This window comes from Crinia signifera, chromosome 19, assembly GCF_055691185.1.
Source record: "Crinia signifera chromosome 19, ASM5569118v1, whole genome shotgun sequence".
NCBI lineage: Eukaryota > Metazoa > Chordata > Amphibia > Anura > Myobatrachidae > Crinia > Crinia signifera.
Window position 1 is genome coordinate 83,673,944 of NC_139226.1, and position 21,707 is coordinate 83,695,650.

Here is a 21,707-nt window from a genome sequence, read left to right on the forward strand (position 1 = left end):
AAGCATTAGATTTAATGTTCCAGTTAAGTTTAAAGACAGATCCAGGTTGGTTTTGCCGTCAAGCTAATTGCAGCTTTAAATCTAACGTGAGCTCCATTTGCCGCTGGTAGATTCGTCCACCAAACATTTTCACCAAACATTGATGTCTATATGTTTCACCATATAAATATTTGATATTGTTATACCACAGGATCTCAAACTTGTTCCTCAGGACCCGGCACAGTGCATGTTTTCCAGGTCTCCTCACAGAATTACGAGTGAAATAATTAGCTCCACCTGAGGATCTTTTCAAATGTGTCAGTTAGTAATGAATGCACCTGTACACCTGCCAGGTGACCTGGAAAACATGAACTGTGGGGGGTCCTGTGGACCGAATTTGAGAACCCCTGTGTTATACGTTGGTAATGCAGCTGCAATTCCCATTACACAGCATGCAATATTCAGTTATGTGACCTAGGAAGTGTCTGTGTGTAAAGAAGGAGAAGTGGAATTCTCTGACTGCTGGGATCACCTCTCCCACCTTCCTTAAGGTGACAGGGGTGTGTGAGGGTGGAGCCAGCAAGTGTAGGAGCTGCACTGTGCACAGTCTGCAGCAGGTTATGAGGAATAATGCCTTAGGTCGAGTGTACTGGACTACTGGTGAGTTCTATTCTGATTTGGGATTATTCAGGTGGGCACATGTGTGTACATTCCTCACCTGGGGAATGTAGGGGATTTTTGCTCTGGGAAATTTGGACATACAGTACATATATACATGTATACCGAGCACTGCTGAGTGCACTCATTAGCTCATGAGTCAAATTCTCTCTATAATGGACAAAACTATGCTACACTCGATGAACATGTTACATCTGCCCCACCTGCAGTGCAGCATGATTAAAGAGAGAATTTGCTTTTGCGAGTGAACCAGAATTAGGCCCATTGCCTGTTGTCCTGATTTCCCTGATTTTGAATAAGCACACTGGAAGCATGGTGTCCCTGTATTTCTGCACATTTCCATGTGTAACCTTTTATGGTAGTAGTAACAGCTTAATTTGCCTTGTTACTGGTACGTGTGCAGCATAATACATGTACTCCACCACCTCTACTACCCCCTGCGCACTCAGCTGTCGCGGTAAGTCACCACGGTCATCACCGGTATCTGCCATTATGCTTCTGATGAGCTGCACCAGTCTGACTAAGTGTGTGATCGATGTGACATGAGTGCCGCACTGTATTACTTATGGGGACAGCTGTTGTTGTTGTTGTTGTTTGAGAGGGCACCTCTTCAAAGGTATCTGTTGGTCATTTGATTGCCGGATATAATAGACTGTATATACAGTATATGTACATTTCCCAGACCACCTAACTAGTGCACAGGTGCAGTCATTACTTAGGGTGCATACACACTGGGTGATTTTCACCCATTTTCCCGATTTTCCCAGGGGATGGACGACTTTTCATAGCAGGGAGCTATGGAAATCCCACCATTCCGTTGCTCATCTGCTGCTAATCGCCTGCAATACACACTGGGCGGCTTTTGAGCTGAGAGTGGCTCAAACTACAAAACTGAGCTGTTTTCAGCTCAAAATGCCCAGTGTGTATGGGCCTTAACTGTCGCATTTCCAAGACCATCTAACTGCTGCACAGGTGTAGTCATTACCAACTGTCACATTTCCCAGTCCAGCTTGTGCACAGGTGAAGTCATTACTAGCTCTCATTTCCCAGACCACCTAGCTACTGCACAGGTGTAGTCATTACTAACTGTCACTTTTCCCAAACCATCTAACTGGTGCACAGGTGTAGTCATTTCTAACGGTAATGTTTCTCAGACCACCCAGCTGGTGCACAGGTGTAGTCATTACTAACTGTCACTTTTCCCAGACCACCTAGCTGGTGCACTGGTGCAGTCATTCTTAACAGTCACATTCCCCAGACCAGCTAGATGCTGCACAGGTGTTGCCATTACTAACTGTCACATGTCCTAGACCATGGGTCTTCAAACTGTGGCATGTTGTGGAACTACATGTCCCAGCATGCCCTGACAGTTTTGGCATGCTCTTATAGGAAAAAATGTGCAGTTTGAAGGGGATGCAGTTACAATCCCGGCGGTCGGGATCCCGGCGTTCAGAATCCCAAAGCCGGAATCCCGACCGCCGAAATGCCGACACATTCTCCCTCCGTGGGTGTCCACGACACCCCTGGAGGGAGAATAAATTTGCGTGCCGAGCGTAGCGAGGCATCGGGCCCGCTGCGTGGCGAGCGCAGCGAGCCCGCAAGGGGGGGGGGCGATCCACGTCCCCCCCCTTGTCGGCATTTCGGCGGTCGGGATTCCGGCGTCAGGATTCTGAACGCCGGGATCCCGACCACCGGGATTCAATACTGAATCCGTTTGAAGACCTATGTCCTAGACCTGGGGTAGCCAACCCTAGTCCTCGAGAGCTACCAACAGTGCATGTTTTGCAGGTCTCCTCACAGAATCACAAGTGAGCTAATTAGCTCCATCTGTGTATCTTTTAAATGTGACAGTGATTAATGAGTGCAGCTGTGCAGCAGCTAGGTTGTCTGGAAAATGTGAACTGTTGGTAGCTCTCGAGGGCTAGGGTTGGCTACCACTGTCCTAGACCCATACCTCCCAACTTCTGTGTTGGGGAAATAGTGACACTCGCGCGGCGAAGCCGTGCGAGCGCCCGAAAAGGGGGTGGGACTTATGCAAATGAGGGCGCTGCTTATGCTAATTAGCCACAACCTCATTTTCATATGAGAATAGACGCTGTGTGCATGCGCACAGCGTCTATTCTATTAGATTGGGGGGTCTCCCAACTGCCACCCCCCGCAGCGGGACAATGCCTGCCGCGGGTGGGACAGCGGGACAGTACCCAAAAATCGGGACTGTCCCGCTGTAATCGTGACAGTTGGGAGGTATGTAGACCATCTAGCTGGTGCACTGCTGTAGTCATTACTAACTGTATTGTTTCCCAGACCACCTAGCTGGTGCACAGGTGTAGTCATCATTACTAACTTTCACTTTTCCCAGGCCACCTAGATGGTGCACAGGTGCAGGCCTTCCTAACTGTCACATTCTCCAGACCATCTAGCTGCTGCACAGGTGCAGTCATTACTAAATGTAATGTTTTCCAGACCACCTAGCTGGTGCACAGGTGTGGTCTTTCCTAACCGACACATTCTACAGGTAGACAGTTGATCTGAAAAACATGACCTGTGGCTCTTGAGGACTGGTTTGGCCACCGCTGTTGTAGAGCGTTAGGGCATACTACATTTCACTTCTACATTGTGCTCCAGTTGCAACAAACCTGTGTGGTACATAGCAGCACATTACTCTGCTACCCGAAATGTACAGAGAATGACGAAATACATTGAAAAACATTGAATTTGTTTATTTTAATTTTTTTTACATTTTTATTAATTAGGGTATAAATTAAATTATTGATTTAGCTGTTGATGACATAGTGTTTGCTTGTTAAAGCATATTGACTTTCGTACTTCTTAAATGAAAAAAAAATGAATGGATGGGTCAGCTGTCACAGGCAGGACCCTCCTACCCTCATACGTTCTTTTTCCACCTCCTACTCAAACCATCGTCTACTACATTCTCCCTTTGACGTCATCTAATCGCCTTTCGGCAACATCTTAAAAGGTCACTTAAAAAGAAATAAAACATGTATTTTTTTTGGGGGGGGGGAGGGGGGGGTTATACAAGTCTCTGGCGTTTGAAAGCCTAATGTATACTGTACCTGGCGGTTTCTTCATCAGCAGGAGCAGCAGATAATGTCTTCAGATGGTATTCAGTGTGCATATAGCAGATAATGTGTTCGGGAGCCACCTGTTTGCGTAGGAATAAAATGTCATTGAACCAGATAACGTTTTGGGGCAGGGCAAATGTAAACTTCCCTAATCAAACATCCTGGAGGCACCATCCCTCCCTGCGTCTTCCCAGTGACATCCTTACAGCCTCTCTTTATGTCTCACTAGTGTCACTCCCCCTCCCTGTGTCATTCAAACACTTTGGGACAGGGTAAAATGTGAATGTCGCTGATATAACATCCTGGAGACACTATCCTCCTTTATTTCACCAGCGTCATGCCCCAGCATCTCTCCAATGCCATCCCTTCCTGTGTCTCTCCAGCACCCACTTATGTCTCAACAGCATCATCCTCCCTGCATCACTTCAACCCCCTTTTGCCCTTGACAACCATCTTCATGTGTCTCCCCATCATCCCATGCTGAATATTTCCAGCCTTATTCCCGCCTGCATCCCTCCAGCCTCATCCCCGCCTGCGTCCCTCCAGCCTCATCCCACGCCTGTGTCCCTCCAGCCTCATCCCCAACTGTGTCCCTATAGCCTTATCCCCGCCAGTGTCCCTCCAGCCTCATCCCCAACTGTGTCCCTCCAGCCTCATCCCCGCCAGTGTCCCTCCAGCCTTATCCCTGCCTGCCTCCCTCCAGCCTCATCCCCTGCCTACATCCCTCCAGCCTCATCCCCTGCCTGCGTCCCTCCAGCATCATGGCCTGCCAGCTTCCTTCCAGCCTCATCCCCTGCCTGCATCCCTCCAGCATCATGGCCTGCCAGCTTCCCTCCAGCCTCATCCCCGCCTGCGTCCCTCCAGCCACATCCCCTGCCTGCATCCCTCCAGCCTCATCAACTGCCTGCGTCCCTCCAGCCTCATCCCCCCGCCTGCTTCCCTCCAGCCTCATCCCCCGCCTGCGTCCCTCCAGCCTGATGCAACCTGTTGATCTCCAACCCCATCATCATGTCTTGCTGTGATTGATGCCCCTATTATACAGTATATATATATATATATATATATATATATATATATATATATTGATTTTATGCACTAGTAACTGCTGCCCCCAACACACATACTTTATATCTATTTTACTTACTATTACCATTCCACATAAAATGTAATATACCTTTTACTCTCCTCAAGGGAAGCTTGAGGGTTGATTTATTCTCATACCCTCCAACAGTACCGATTGTGCTGGTACAGTACCGTTTTCTAATGGCCTGTACCGGCTAAATTCCCCTGTACCGACTGTACCGGTTGTTTATCCTTTTAGGTGCAGTGCCTGACAGATGCCTCCTCCTCCCTTCACCTCTCTCTCAGGCGAGGAGGCTGCAGGGACTCTGGGAGTTGTGGTTTCTGACACCGCTGGCTATTCCCCAGGGAGCTTCAGGGAGCTGGCAACCAGAACTACAACTCCCGAGGTGCACCAAAGGGAGACATGGCGGGCCCTCCTCCCCCTGCTCCAGGATCAGAATAAAACTGGTGAACGCCACTCTGTATGGATTGTGCAGGGCAGCAGGGAGTAGGAACAATAAAGCACAGTGCATTAGGAGAGGACCTGCCTCAGGTGGGGGACGTGGGGCAGGGCAGGTAAAGTACTATTGAAAGTATAGGAAAGGAGGTGTGGCCATGCCCCCCTTTTCCGTAGCCACTCCCCTCTCTGTACCGATTTCTGACCCTCAGATGTTGGAATCCACTACAGAGGTTGCGGATCCTGTCACCTGTGTGAAAGGAGGAACTACATGGGGAAATAGTGGCTGGGAAAGCACTACTCCTTGCGACGCAGCATGTCCTGCTGAACGAGACCCGCTGCGCCGCTAACTGTTTGCAGCACAATGCTCCTGCTCAGTGGCGTAACTACTTATTATGCGCCCCCCCCCCCGGCCGCAAAAAAAAAATCGCCCCCACTCCCCCTCCCCTCGGTGCCCCCCCCCCCATGCCCATACCTGCCCACCCGCTGCTGTCTGCGGTAGGTACCTGCCTGCCGTGCCGTCACGGTCCCGTAGCGCTGGCTCCTGCTGCTAATAATGAAAAGTGACACATAGAAAATGGCTGCCCCCATACTGCAGACAAAAAACTGTCTGCAGTATGGGGGCAGCCATTTTCTATGTGTCCGTTTTCATTATAGAAGCAGGAGCCAGCGCTAACAGAAACGGGACTGTGACGGCAGTCACGGCAGGCAGGTACCGCAGACAGCAGCAGGTAACTATAGCCCCGCAGACCCCCGGCGCCCAAACTTTCTCTGCACCTCCCCGCCACCGTGGGGGGCTGCGGAGCTATAGTTACGCCACTGCTCCTGCTCCTCTGAGCGCAGTGGTAATGATTCCGGACATCACTTCCAAATGCAACTGACAGAACACAGTCCCGCCCAGCCCACTTAAACCCCTGCGTATGTCAGTGCCATCGGCTGATGCAGCTATGGTTATGAGCCCTGTACTTGGACTATACTGTTTTGTACTGTAAGCCATTGTAAGTTTTCTGCTTTGCGTTTTGTACAGTATATAGTATATACTTTGTGACTGGGTGCTGCGGATCCCTTGTGGTGCCATATAAATAAGGAATAATAATCATAATAATAATAATTATATTAAGCCGTACAGTGCAAACAGATAGTAAAAATCACTCTAAGAAAATCATTTTCAATTAACCTTTTGCAGTCCAAATTTTTTCTAGGGAGTTTCAATGTTTAAATGAATTGTAATTTTATTTATTTTTTATTAAAAAATGGTGTCTATGAATGTCGAACGATGTTAATGTTCTTATTTTAAAGTGGCTCGCCATTGGATCTGTTACTAGCGCTAGGACTGTTGAGCCTGACTAGACATTGGAGTTGAAAGGGTTAAAATAAACTCACATCTTCCCAATCAGTGCCACAATTCAATTCAAACATCATAAGGGAAAACGTTTTATATTCATGTTGTTTGAGACAATTGAGGGGTTTGTTTGTTTATTCATTTACTAAGATGGGATTTCTGTTGAAGATGTTACATAGTTACATAGTAGGTAAGGTTGAAAAAAGACTTGCATCCATCTAGTTCAGCCTAGGTTGTTGTTTTTACTGAAAACAGACTTTTAAAGACAGATTATATTTCTTATTTGTAACCGTGGATGTTATTAAGCAATAAGTGTTTGTCCAACCTTATTTTGAATGTATTCAGTGGGCGGTATTCAATGTGAATACCTGCGATGTGCAGCGAATCCTTTTTAGGATTCGCTGCACATTCGCCACGTTCCGGAGCCAGCGGGCTCCGGTATTCAACGTGTCAGGGGCTCGCTGCCCCTGACAGGCGAATATGAGCTCCAACGGCGATTGCCGCAGGGAGCCTGAGGACGGTGCCAGGCAGAGAGATGGTAGTCTCTCTGCCTAGCCCAGAACTTTGTGGGGTGTTAGGTGGGCTCCCCGGGTGCCAGGCAGCACAGGCTGCCCCCCGGGGGTGCCAGCAGGGGAGTGTATATTCACTACACACGATCGTAATTATCGGGTGCAGTGAATATATGAATATGTAATGAGCGGCTTGGCTCCGGCGCCCCCTGCTGGCTGCTGTGTAAAAAAAAAAAAAAAATATTATTTTTAAAATTAAATATATATTCATGTGCTTACAGCACATGAATAAAAATAGCATGCCCCTCCTCAGAATAAAATTCCTGATTTTTTTACACCAAATGTAAAAAGCAAAACACTTTATTTTAAAAGTTCACATTCCACTTCACCATAAAAAGATAGCGATTGCTACTCGGTGAATCATGGCGAAAAAAACCTTGAAATGTATTCGCCATGTGGTCATTGAATAGGGTGATTCACCGTTTTAGTCAGAAATTCGCCAAACAGCACAAATTCGCCATAAAAACATGGCGAATCAGGCTCATTGAATACCGCCAAGTGTCTCTGCCGACACCACCTCTCCAGGAAGAGAGTTCCAAAGTTTGACTGCTCTGACCGTAAAGACATTTTTTCTTCTAGATGAACAAAATCTTTTTTCTTCTAATCTATACTCATGCCCTCGCATCCTATATTCATTTCTTGTTGAAAAAAGGGTGTTTGCCAGTTCCTTATATTGGCCCCTGATATATTTATACATGTTGAGCATGTCCCCCCTTAAACGTCTCTTTTCTAATGTAAATAGTCCCAAATTGCTTAGTCTCTCCTCGTAGCTTAAATTCTCCATTCCCATAATAAGCTTTGTTGCTCGTCTCTGGATTTTTTCCAATTCAATTATGTCCTTTTTATAATGTGGGGCCCAGAATTGTACACCGTATTCGAGGTGAGGTCTAACCAATGCTTTATACAGTGGCATAATTACCCTTGAGTCCCTAAATTCCATGCCCCTTTTAATGCATGCTAAAATTTTGTTGGCCTTTTTTGTTGCTAAGGGCCTTATTCTAGTTCACTCTTAGAGGCAAATTCCTTCTCAGATGGACAAAACCATGTGCACTGCAGATGGACAAAACCATGTGCACTGCAGGGGGGCAGATTTAACAGGTGCAGATAGAATTATATTTGGGTGAGTTGTTTTGTTTCTGTGCAGGGAAAATACTGACTGCTTTATTTTTACACTGCAATATAGATCTCACTTTGTAGAAAAACACCACCCAAATCTAACTCTCTCTTTGTTGCTACATTACAATGGGCACTACACCCTAGTTTGCTGTCTATTTGGACTCCTAGATCCCTTTCCAGTATTGAAATACCCAATTCCTCTCCACTAAGGTTATAAGTAGCACACTGGTTGTGTCTCCCAAGGTGCATAACCTTACATTTATCCACGTTGAACCTCATCTTCGACTTTTTAGCCCACTCCTCTAGATTTGCAAGATCATTTTGAAGCATGGTGACATCTTCTGATGATTTAATAACTTTGCTTAGTTTTGTATCGTCCGCAAAGATGGATACATTGCTGAATAATCCCATCCCAATATCGTTAATAAAAATGTTAAATAAAATGGGCCCCAAAACCGATCCCTGGGGCACTCCACTTAGTACTGGTATTGTATCTGATACGGCACTGTTCACAACCACTCTTTGTTCTCTATTACACAGCCAATTCCCTACCCATCTGCAGATATTTTCACCCAGTCCTACAGTAGGTACTCCATTTTATTTATCAACCTCTTGTGTGGGACAGTATCAAAGGCCTTAGCAAAATCTAGGAAAATCACATCTACAGCGTTTCCATTATCAAGGTTTTTGCTAACCTCCTCATAGAACCCTAGTAGATTAGTTTGGCATGAACGATTTTTCACGAACCCATGCTGGTTAGTACTGAGAAGACGGTGATGGTCTAAATATTCCTGGATACTATCCCTTACAAATCCTTCAAAAAGTTTACACACTATTGATGTTAAACTAACGGGTCTGTAATTAGCGGGATCATCCTTTTTTCCTTTTTTGAATATTGGCACTACCTCTGCTATTCTCCAATCTTTTGGTACTTTACCTGACGACAGTGAATTGCTAAAGATATAATGAAGGGGGGTAGCTAGTTCATCCCTTAATTCCTTTAGTACCCTTGGATGAATTCCATCTATCCCTGGTGATTTATTTGTTTTGATTTTGCTGAGCTTCAGTATTATTTCCTTGGGCGTGAAATCAACAATGAGATCGGGCTTATTTGTCCCATTTGTTGTAGATAAGAATCTACTTCTTTATTTAGCACTTTCTAGAACAGTGATGACTTATGGTGTGTACACACGGGTACAATCACCCTGCGATTCTGACTATATAGTCAGAATCGCATCAGTATCGCATGCAGATCGCAAGGGTTTTAACCCATACGATCCCGATTTGCACTCCCGTATCGCATGGCAGAAAGTCTTGGCTGCCTTGACTATATAGTGCAGATCTGCACTATATAGTCAAAATTGTATGCCATTGCATGCATGCCGTGCAATCCGATGCGATGCGATCTGATCACATCGGGGATCGCATCGCACGGCACATCTCACCGTCTGTACGCACCATAACCTTAACACTCCAGCTGTTGTTAAACTATATGTCTCAGCATGCTCTCCTACAGTTTTGCTATTTGGCCATGCTAAAAATGATGTAGGGCATGCTGGGATGTGTAGTTCAACAACAGCTAGAGTATCAAGGTTATTCATCACTGTTCTAGAAAGTGCTAAATAAATAAGTAGATTCTGATTTGGTTTCTATGGGAAATATGCCATCTTCAATAGAACTCCCATCTTATACCCCTTTCACACCAGCCTAAATTCCCGGGACCAATGTCTGCCATGCCCGCCATTGCCCGCCGCTCTTGGTACACAGAGCTGCCTGGTGCCGCCCTGGCCACCGCTGCCCATCCCTCTTTGTAAATGGAGGTGCCCCACCTGCCGCATGCCGGTAGCTCTTGGTACACGTAGGTGCCGTTAGCCGTCCGTCGCTGCCCCCACTCCGCCCCGCCCACCGCTGCCCAATGCCGCCCGCCCGTCTGACAGACTTTCTTTCCCCCCTCACACCAGAAAATGCATGGACTAGGCTGGTGTGAAAGGGGACAATGTAGGTAGGGAAAAGGAGAATTGGGAAATTGGAACGGGTGCCCGCTTCTCCACATTATGCAGGAGAAGCGGAACCTGTTATTTAACAAGCGTTAGAGGGAGGATTCATACATCTGCCCCATTGTCTATTAAATAGACAGAGGAGCTCTATTATACAAACCACTGCCCATAAGGCATAGTCGTCCCAACCAAGCACCATATTCACAAAGTAATCACCCCCCTATAGCTGTACTGTGATCCTGCAGTACAGAGGCGTAACTCTGGGAGGCAATGGAGTCATTTGCCACCGGGCTCCTGCTCCCAAAGGGGCACCTCTCCTCCCCTTTGAGTTTGAATCAGTTAATTACCTGTAAAAGCCATTGATATTGCTTCTGTGGCTGACTCCCCCTCCTAACATTTTTGGCAAGTGTCACAGCCTGTATTAGAACCCATGACCTGTCTTACTGGAGGCAGACACCTTACTGATTGAGCTATTTGGGGGGCACCAATATTTATCTTGCCTTCGGGCAACTGGGACAAACTTACGCCACTGCTGCAGTATAACGTAATGATCTGTCCTTCCGCCCTGTAACTACAGTCTCACGTGTAATACAGAGCATTGCGGCAGTGCAAAGCATCTTTTCCGCTCACTTTCAAATCAATAATATAACTGGAAGAAGGAAAAGTGCACCTTCAAGTGTGCGCTGACTCCTGGGGTGTGCGACATTTGTGCACTTTTTTGTTATTGCCAACCGAGTGCATATTGAAAATATGTTATCGATCATTATCGAGTTTATGAAGTATAATTTGTCATAAAGTTCATTCATAAGCCCAAATGCAGTCAAGCTCCTAAATTGAAATTGAAATTTAAATCAGTCTGGTTTTTGCGTTAATTTTTATTTAATCCACTCTGTGTGTGTGTGTGTGTCAGCAGGCACTCTCCACTCACATGCCAAACGTCGGGGTGCCCTGTCTCGTCATGGGGTATACAGTTCACCATGAGGCGCAGTTTCTCTGTTCCATTCGATATATATATATAGTCCGCCCCTGACCATTGCCAGCTAAGTAGACCAAGATCTTCTCTCACTCCAGCTCTCACCTTCAGTCAGGTGACTTTGAGAGGGGAGGAGTCAGCTGCTACCTGTATGGACTGCAGGAGCTAATCAGCAATAATGTGGTGGCTGGTTGTGCTGGTGAGTCCTACTCTCATTATATTGTATAAAATGCTGGGATCTTTATATATATATATATATATATATATATATATATATATATATATATATATATATATATATTGTTTATAATTGTTGCATGCATTATTTAATGGCTGTAATTAAGGGAATATATGTACACACACACAGCTGTCAAAATTGGAACAGCGAAACCTGCAATATTAATAAATTTAAAACGTTGCTGTTCTTACAGGAAAACCATCAGATTACGCTTTATATGGATATTATATCAAGCCTACATATTAGGGTACAGTGGGCAGTATGGGGGATGGGTCTTCCTAATTTCAGGGACATTCCATCCACTTGATGAAAAAAACTGTCTAGATTAAAATCCTTTTTTTTTTTTTAACATGATATACAGTACTAAGGGCTTGGGTTCTATTGTGCCATTAAATGTTGTTATAATTATAATTGATGATGAAAAGATTAAGATGTCTTAATTCAAATATTATTCACTATTTTTGTCGGGGTGAGGGGTTCCCCCGCCTGTGGTTTTGTTTGTGCTTATAATTGTCCCTTGTTGTGGAACTTATTATTTCTACTGTGTGTGTGTATGTGTGTGTGTGTGTGTGTGTGTGTTCTTCTGCAGTTATTAATTGTGTTTAATAATTGTAGCTCTTATGTTTTCACATTGTGATTAATAACCTGTATATTGAGTCCTGTTGGGAGAAAAGCGCTATATAAATATCATTATTATTATTATTTATTATTATTATTATTATATCTCGCTGCTGGTATGCACACTGCCATGCATGCTTATTTATCTTTGCCATACCGTCCCTTTAAACCAGGACACTTATTGACTATACAGGTTCTGTGGCTGGTGATAAAATCAGGTTTACGTTAAGATAGCCCCAGAACCGTGTCCACGTTTTTAAATAATAAGTTTTAATAGTCTGGTGGACGGTAGTAAATGTAAAGTAACCTCTTAACAGATTCTTGTACCGGCCTGTGTGCTCATCTCTGGGTCTTTGGCTTCTGTGTCTGCTACATGCCCAGCCTTAATTGAACACACAGTGTTGGTTATTTTGCAGATTGTATTTTTAATGATGTAACGTTGATGTATTTGTAAAACTAAACAAATAGGCGATATACAGTATACCCTGGTATGTGACTGTAATGGGGAGACGCTGTGCTGTTCAGGCCCTGCCTTCCCAGTGTGTGTTCAACAGCTATGTGTAGACTTTAAACAGCCAGCATTATTTAATTAACTTACGCTGCTTATTTATCCCATCATGGTACAATGTGGCCGCACCTAAAACCACCAAACCTGTGTTGTATGTAATATATTTCCACTGATAACAAACTTATTATTCATGGAGCGAGTTTTGAGAAACCTGTTTTCTATTAACTTAAGTTTTCTGCAGAAAATGTACATGTTTTTTATTGTCTCACCGCCGGGAGGAACAGAATAATAAGCTCCACAAATAGTTATTTAATTGTATAGACTTTTTTTATTATTATTATTATTATTATTGGTACTTGTTTCCTAGCACGGCCACAATCGCGGCCATCGGGGGTAATTTTTAGTGGCCTGCGACGCGACCGACGCGATGGCCCCGATTTTTCCATTGAAATGCATTGAAAATAGTGAAAAATCGGGTCGGTCGCGTCGTGTGCACCTAAAAATGCTTAAATGGTCCAGACGCGATGCCCCCGATTTCCCCATAGGGAACAATGTTAAATGCCTCAATTTACCCGCGATGACCACGATTTCCCATAGGAAACAATGTTAAATGGATCAATTTACCCAAATCAGCATAGGGAAGAATGGTAAATGGGCCAGAAACCCCCCAAAAAACCACAAAGCAGTGGAATGTCCCCCCAAAAGTAGTTGACGCCACCCCGCCATCAACGTGAACCCGAAGCGTGGCGAGCGGCGGCGGTACGCGTCCTCCGTCCTTTTCATGCCCTACTATCCACTAGGGCGTGGAGTGAGAATAGAATAGTGTGGCGAGCGCAGCGAGCCACCGAGCCCGAAGCGTGGCGAGCGCAGCGGATACCTTCACAGGTAAACGCGTCCCTTCGCGGGCTTCCCAGGTGTCCGCGTCGCCATGGACACCTGGGAAGCCCGCGAGGGGACGCGTATAACTGTGAAGGTATCCAGGTCCCCTCGCGGGGCTCGCCACGCTTCGGGCTCGGTGGCTCGCTGCGCTCGCCACACTATTCTATTCTCACTCCACGCCCTAGTGGATAGTAGGGCATGAATAGGGCGGAGGACGCGTACCGCCGCCCCTCGCGGGCTTGCTGCGCTCGCCACGCTTCGGGTTCACGTTGATGGCGGGGTGGTCTCAACTATTTTTGGGGGGACATTTCAATGTTCAGGGGTGTTTTTTTCCCATTTACTATTGTTCCTATGATAATTTGGCTAAATTGAGCCTTTTCACATTGTTTCCTATGGGAAATCGTGGTCATCGCGGGTAAATTGAGGCATTTAACATTGTTCTCTATGGGGAAATCGCGGGCATCGCGTCTGGCCCATCGCGCCCGATTTTTTTAACGGCCGCGATGCCCGCAATGGCCCCGATTTTACCCCCGATGACCGCGATTAAGATCGTTGTGGCCGTGCTAGGAAACAAGTACCTTATTATTATTATTATTATTATTATTATTATTATTATTATTACGTGGTGCAAGAAATCCCGGCCTGCTGCTGAATTTTTGCCATTCAGTTGGTTGCGAGAAATATACAGTAGCTTTAGTTCTATAGCACTGCGCACAGATTAAGGGGTCCATTTATATTTACCATTTATCCATTATAAATCCCCGAAAACATCCGTGTATCAACATCGAGCAGCCTGGCATCGCAGCCATGGGCTATCGCCATTGTAATGTGGCGATAGCCCGTTGTAGCATATAGCTACATATCGCACTGCCCGAGCGGCAGTGCGGTCAGCAGGGCCGCGCGGGGGGGGGGGGGGTCAGCGCATAACCGCGCATGCGCAGACCCCCCGGCTCCAGGCATCGCAGGGACGGGCTCCTTTCGGAGCCCTGTCCCTGCACCCTGGCAGTTGATACATTGGGGCGAAATTATTGCATTTTACAATCCGATCCTGGGCGGTAATATTCCGCCCAGATCGCATTGTAAATGCGATCAATGATAAATGGGGGCCTAATTCTTGCAGGTACAAAGACCAATATATAATTACCCAAGATCATTGATCGGTTCAGAACCCCGCAGATACCGCTCACTAATAATAAATACTGTAGGTCAGAAGTTTTCAGTTCACTTAATTGGGACAAAACTTACGTGGTGATATTATGCAATGTAGAATAATGAGCGGGACAGGTTTATTATTATTCCCAGTTATTTATATAGCGCACACATATTTTGCAGCGCTTTACAGAGCATATTTGAACAGTCACATCAGTCCCTGCCCCAGCGGAGCTTACAATCTATATTCCCTACCACATGTACACGCGCACATATATATATATATTATTAAAAGATTGTGTGAGGAACCCAGAGGAAAACTAAAGGTCGACAAGGCTTACGATGACACGGCTTAGGTTGACACATGGAATATGTCGACATGGCTAATGTCAACAGGGCCGGAAGGTCGACACAAGCATTAGTTCAACAATGGGAAGGTCGACAGTCAAAAGGTATTTTTTCACTTTTTTTTTTTAAGCCGGTATTTCATACCCTACCATCCACTGGGGTGTGGAGGGAGAATCTAATAGTTTGCTAAGCGCAGTGAGGCACTTTGTCTGAAGCATGACGACAGCAACGGTACACTGATACAGTGTCCATGTCGACTTAAGGCCAAATTTGGACCAAACCCGTGAAAAACTGATGTTGACTGTAGACCTTAGACATGTTGACCTATTTCAAGTGTCAACCTAAGCCCTGTCAACCTGTAGTGGTCGACCTAATGTGTGTCAAGCTTCATACAGTTGAGCCTATGACCCATGCCCATTAATTTGTAGCGGTAAATGTGCAGTCCAAAAAACAGCTTTCACAGCAAAAGTTGCTCTGATAAATCAGCTTTACTTGCAGGTGAATGACCTGATGGTATAATTGAGGGACGTGATTCGCCAATAGTAACCTAAAACTGGGTACACACCTACAGATTTATCTGACCAATCTTTCGGGTGGGAGCAAAAATCTGTGAATGGCCGGGAGCCTCCCGGAAATGGGGTTCTTCTCCCGGCCCCCTGGGAAGGTGGGCAAGTCTCTCACATTCTGCTAATTGCCCCCGATCCCTCCTTGCCCGCTGGTGTAATTACCTGAAATCGCAGGTCCGCGGAGAGGGGATAAAATTATGCGACCGCTACATTTCGCGTCATTTAAGCCCCGCCTCTCTCCGCAGCCCGTGAATCAGAGTTTTCTGGCATGGGGGGCGGGGCCAAGTAATGTCAGACTTGCTCCCGCCCCCCCTGACTTGTTGCCACTCCGGGCTTCTCCCGGAGAGGTGAAATTAAAAGTAGTCAAGTATGCGCAAACTGGAATCAACCATTTGCTCCCAAACACTGGAAAATGGACAAAAACGATTGTTTGGATGAATTTGTAATATCAAATGGCTATGAGTAATTTGTCTGAGTGACCAATGACGCAATGAGCAAGGCAAAATAAACAGGGTGCGATTTGAACAAGATGCGATGCGATTTGAACTAAAAAGTTTAGGGCCGCAATCAGGGGGGGTCTGGGGGTACTTGAGTCCCGGGCCCCTAACACGAAATGGGGCCCGAGTGCAGAGCCAGCGCTAACTGCTCAACATCCGCTGCTGTGTACTATGCCTGTCAGACTCACACTGTAGAAGCAGCACTGGCAGCTGGAAGCTTCAGACCACAGTGCTCCCTCCTCCTCATCATCAGCACAGGCAGGAAGGACTCAAGGAGGGTTTCTGTGCTGAGTCACAGCCTAAATCTCCACACAGGCTGGTGCTGCACCCTCTGTCTAGGGATGGCAATCGACCATCGATGATTCTAAATCATCAATGGTTTGTAGCCGAACATCGATGATTCTAAATCATCGATGGTTCATAGCCGATGTCAAATACTTTTGCCATCAATGTGGGAGAACCGGGTCCGCGGTGAGGGGGCCGGGCTTAAATGACATGATCGAGGCATTTCGCATCATTTAAGCACCGGCCCCTCTCCGCGGCCCGTGAATCGCGCATTTTCCAGCAAGGGGGGCGGGGCAAAGATATGGCATCTACCTGTCTTGTGCCTAGTACTGCGGTATCTACCTGTCTTGTGCCTAGTACTGCCGTATCTACCTGTCTGGTGCCTAGTACTGCCATATCTACCATCTGGTGCCCACTGCCTAGTACTGCCGTATCTACCTGTCTGGTGCCTAGTACTGCCATATCTACCTGTATGGTGCCTAGTACTGCCATATCTACCATCTGGTGCCCACTGCCTAGTACTGCCGTATCTACCTGTCTGGTGCCTAGTACTGCCATATCTACCATCTGGTGCCCACTGCCTAGTACTGCCATATCTACCTGTCTGGTGCCTAGTACTGCCATATCTACCATCTGGTGCCCACTGCCTAGTACTGCCGTATTTACCTGTCTTGTGCCTAGTACTGCCGTATCTACCTGTCTGGTGCCTAGTACTGTCGTATTTACTTGTCTGGTGCCTAGTACTGCCATATCTACATCTGGTGCTCACTGCCTACTACTGCCGTATCTACCTGTCTGGTGCCTAGTACTGTCGTATTTACCTGTCTGGTGCCTAGTACTGTCGTATTTACCTGTCTGGTGCCTAGTACTGCCATATCTACCATCTGGTGCCCACTGCCTACTACTGCCGTATCTACCTGTCTGGTGCCTAGTACTGTCGTATCTACCTGTCTGGTGCCTAGTACTGCCATATCTACCATCTGGTGCCCACTGCCTACTACTGCCGTATCTACCTGTCTGGTGCCTAGTACTGTCGTATCTACCATCTGGTGCCTAGTACTGACATATCTACCTGTCTTGTGCCTAGTACTGCCGTATCTACCGTCTGGTGCCTAGTACTGCCGTATCTACCTGTCTGGTGCCTAGTACTACCCTGACATCTGGTCCGGACTAAAGGACCTGCCAACGATTGCTGACATGTCTACTGTGGGTGCATTGGATGCTGTCACCATTGAAAAAATGGTGGAGGATTACTTTGGTGACAGCATCCAAGTAGACATGTCAGACAGTCCATACCTGAACTGACAGGAAAAAAAGGCAGTTTGGAAGCCCCTGTAAAAACTGACTCTATTTTACCTGAGTTGTCCCCCCTCCAGTGTGTACTCCGAAAGAGTTTTTAGTGCAGTGGGGAACCTGGTCAGTGAGCAGCGAAGGAGGTTGCTTCCACAAAATGTGGAGAAGATGTTATTTATAAAAATGAATTATCAATTATTCAATGAAGACCGGGAATTGCCTCCAGAGATTATAACGGGACCTGTGATTGTGGAGTCCAGCGGGGACGAATTTATAATCTGTGAGGATGAGGAAGTACACACTGAAGGGGGTGAGGAATCAGAGGAGGAGGAGGATGATGAGTGACGATGACATCTTGTCGCTGTAGAGCCAGTTTATACAGGGAGATATTATGAATTTTTTTTGTGTGGGGGCCCAAACAAACCAATCATTTCAGCCACAGTTTTGTAGGCCCTGTCGCTGAAATGTTTGGTTTGTTAAAGTGTGCATGCCCTATTTTCACAACATAAGGGTGGGTGGGAGGGCCCAAGGACAATTCCATTTTGCATCACCATTCCTTAATCCTACTGCTGAGAGTCATTCATATGTGGGACTTATCTTTTCAATGCATACAACTGTTTGCGTTCTTGACAATGATAAGTGCACTTGTCTTTAAATGCATACAAGTGTTTGCATTCCACTAATGAGAGTAATTGAATGCTGCATGAAACGTCCACTGCTCCTCGGCTGCACATGGTAAACACAATTAAGCCAGATAGGGGTCTTATTGGATGTTAAACTGTACATGTACGGTTAGGAAGGAAGCCCCCGGTCTCTGAAGAAGTATACAGCTCCAACCCAGGGGTAAAAGTGGTCCTGAAGAAGGGGGGAACTCTTTTTCATCTGCCACCTAATTAATTACCCCCTCCCCTCCACCCATTAGGCAATGTTTTGGGAGACGTAATGTTTTGGTAATAAGCCCAAAGTTGAGCAATCAGATTAAATTAATTAAAAATAACACAATCAAGCCAGATAGGGGTCTTATTAGATATTAAACTGATAAAAACAGTTACACACTTGCAGAACAAGTCAGTGCTGCATGAAACGCCCACCTCCTCGGTAAACACGGTCAAGCCAGATAGGGCTCTTATTGGGGACTTGTTTTTCAAACTGCCATCCTGTCTGCCGCTGCAGTGCCACTCCTAGATGAGCCACGTGCACACTTATGTGGCTTAGTATAGTTATCCAGCTACCTCGGTGCAACCTTTTGCCCTAATAACATTATTGTGAGATGTTAGGTGTTCAGAATAGACTGGAAATGAGTGGAAATTTATGTTATTCAGGTTAATAATAGCGTAGGAGCAAAAAAAAAAAATCAGAACCCAAAACGTTTAAGGGGAGTTTTGGCAAAACCCATTAGAACCCAAAACCTGAAGGTAATCCGAACCCAAAACGCGAAAAGTGGCCGGTGCACATCCCTAATATCTACATATGAACGTTCATGTGTTCTAAAGCTGCATTTGCTCTCCTGGGTCTGAGTTCTATATGTATGTTAAAGGTTGAGAAATATTTTACCTACCGCATAATATACAGCAAGAACACATAAGAACGTGTAATGGAACTGTAAATACAAAGTACATATATACCATCAAAATAACAAGACAGCCTGGTCTACTCCTTTTATCCAGAGTTACAAAATATATAATCAGGGTAAAATGTGGAACAGAATGTAACATGTGCCCCACCTGCAGTGCAATATGTTTTTTTCCCTCTGCAAACATAATGTACCTGGTCATCAGGTCGAAATTGGACTCTATGTCTGATAAGTCTGTGAGTAGAAGGATACGTTCTTTGTACCCACTCATTTCTGTCTTTAATCTTATAAATTATTTTTTTCCTATCTATAATAAAAGGTTAATGAGTTAATGAGCATGCTTTAAAATATGGATCCACTCTAAGTTGAACTCTTCACTTGAAGCATCTAGAAGGGGTAATGAAAAAATTGGAGAACACCCTTTTGAAAGAAAATAGGAATTGGTGGGAACTTTGGATAAATACCTTTCCCACCAAATCATACCAAAAGGGTTAATTACCCATAAACACGCATCCTTCACTACTGCAAGTGAAGAGTTCAACTTTAGAGTGGATCTATATTTAAGAATCATGCTCCCTCTCGCTCATTAGCCGTATCATTAGAGATAGGAAAAAGAAGTAATAAGATTAGAAACAGAAATTAATGGGTACAAAGAACTTCTCATCCTACTCACAGACTCACCAGAGTTCAAGGAACTTGAAAAAAAGTAAGAAATTGATTTAAAAAAGAACGATAAACAACTGATAGAACCCTGAAGGTTTCCTCCAAAACCATCGATTTACATAACAGGAGGTTCTTAATGACTCCCATAGTTTACCATAGACAGTCGCATCAAATTCAGAAAAGAGCACTCTGGAGAAGGTATGGCTCTCCTGAAAAGTGGAGACAGACTGATAATTACAATCAACAGGTTAGCGATAATTACTTAAGTTAAGTTTTTACCTAATAATCATTAGAGAGGGACAAAGTATCTGTGCTAAAGAATTCCCATTGAATCAATGTAATACTTTTGTGGATTTAAATAAATGTATTAGAAAAAAGAATCACTGTCTATATTGTTGACCTAATTATGGTCGATCTTCTATCCCGAAACCATTCTGGATATGGGAACAAAAGTACCCAGGTGCGATCTTGCAAGAGCACCTAGCATTAAAAGCACTAAAAGAGAAGGAAGATTTGATTATTAAGCCCACTGACAAAGGTGGTGGCAGAGCGGGCAGCGTCCAGAGGAGTGGGGAGCGAGCGGCGAGCAGCATTATTATCCTTGTCTGTATATGATCAGCTGCTCATTCACTCTATGTAATTCTATTTTGCTGTTCTCTATTTTAGACCATCTGATATGAAACCTATTTCCTGATCCACCATGAGGAGAGCGAGGGAAAGTAAGTTCCGTGAGTGGACAATATTATAATCTTCTTTTTTTATTATTATGATCAATAAACAGTTTGCATCAGCTAAACCAGGATTCTCTTGCTTAACCTGTCATTATAGAATTTTGGGGTATGTCTGGGGTGACAGTTGGGTACTGTTTCCTAGCACGGCCACAAATCTTGGCCATCGGGGGTAATTTTAGTGGCCTGCGACGCGACCGACGCGATGCCCCCGATTTTTCCATTGAAATGCATTGAAAACAGTGAAAAATCGGGTCGGTCGCGTCGTGTGCGCCTAAAAATGCTTAAATGGTCCACCCGCGATGGCCGCGATTTCCCCATAGGGAACAATGTTAAATGCCTCAATTTACCCGCGATGACCCCGATTTCCCATAGGAAACAATGTTAAATGGGTCAATTTACCCAAATCATCCTAGGGAAGAATGGTAAATGGGCCAGAAAGCCCAAAAAAAACCCCTGACCAGTGAAATGTCCCCCCAAAAGTAGTTCACACCACCCCGCAATGAACGTGAACCCGAAGCGTGGCGAGCGCAGCGGTATGCGTCCTCCGACCTTTTCATACCCCCACTATCCACTAGGGCGTGGAGTGAGAATAGAATAGTGTCCGAGCCCGAAGCGTGGCGAGCGCTGCGAGCCCCGCGCGGGGACGCGGATACCTTCACAGGTAAACGCGTCCCTTCGCGGGCTTCACAGGTATCCGCGTCCCCTCGCGGGGCTCGCTGCGCTCGCCACGCTTCGGGCTCGGTGGCTCGCTGCGCTCGCCACACTATTCTATTCTCACTCCACGCCCTAGTGGATAGTGGGGGTATGAAAAGGTCGGAGGACGCGTACCGCCGCCCCTCGCGGACTCGCTGCGCTCACCACGCTTCGGGTTCACGTTGATCACGTGGTGGCGTAAACTACTTTTGGGGGGACATTTCAATGTTCAGGGGTGTTTTTGGCCCATTTACCATTGTTCCTATGATAATTTGGGTAAATTGAGCCATTTCACATTGTTTCCTATGGGAAATCGTGGTCATCGCGGGTAAATTGAGGCATTTAACATTGTTCTCTATGGGGAAATCGCGGGCATCGCGTCTGGCCCATCGCACCCGATTTTTTTG

The 21,707-nt window shown here is 45.7% G+C and overlaps 1 protein-coding gene across 3 annotated transcripts in view; it reads left to right on the top strand.

Moving 5' to 3' along the window:
• Positions 1-526: 526 nt before the first annotated feature.
• LOC146042688 (CMP-N-acetylneuraminate-beta-galactosamide-alpha-2,3-sialyltransferase 4-like) overlaps positions 527-21,707 on the top strand; it is a 47,351-nt gene continuing 26,170 nt past the window's right edge. The window contains exons 1-2 of one of the 3 annotated variants that reach the window (XM_083162829.1): positions 527-596; positions 20,543-20,604. In XM_083162829.1, the coding sequence (XP_083018955.1) occupies positions 20,577-20,604 (28 nt within the window). In that variant the 5' untranslated portion in view covers positions 527-596; positions 20,543-20,576. The remainder of the gene's footprint in view (positions 597-20,542; positions 20,605-21,707) is intronic. The other 2 variants (XM_083162827.1, XM_083162828.1) reach the window with 2 other exon arrangements.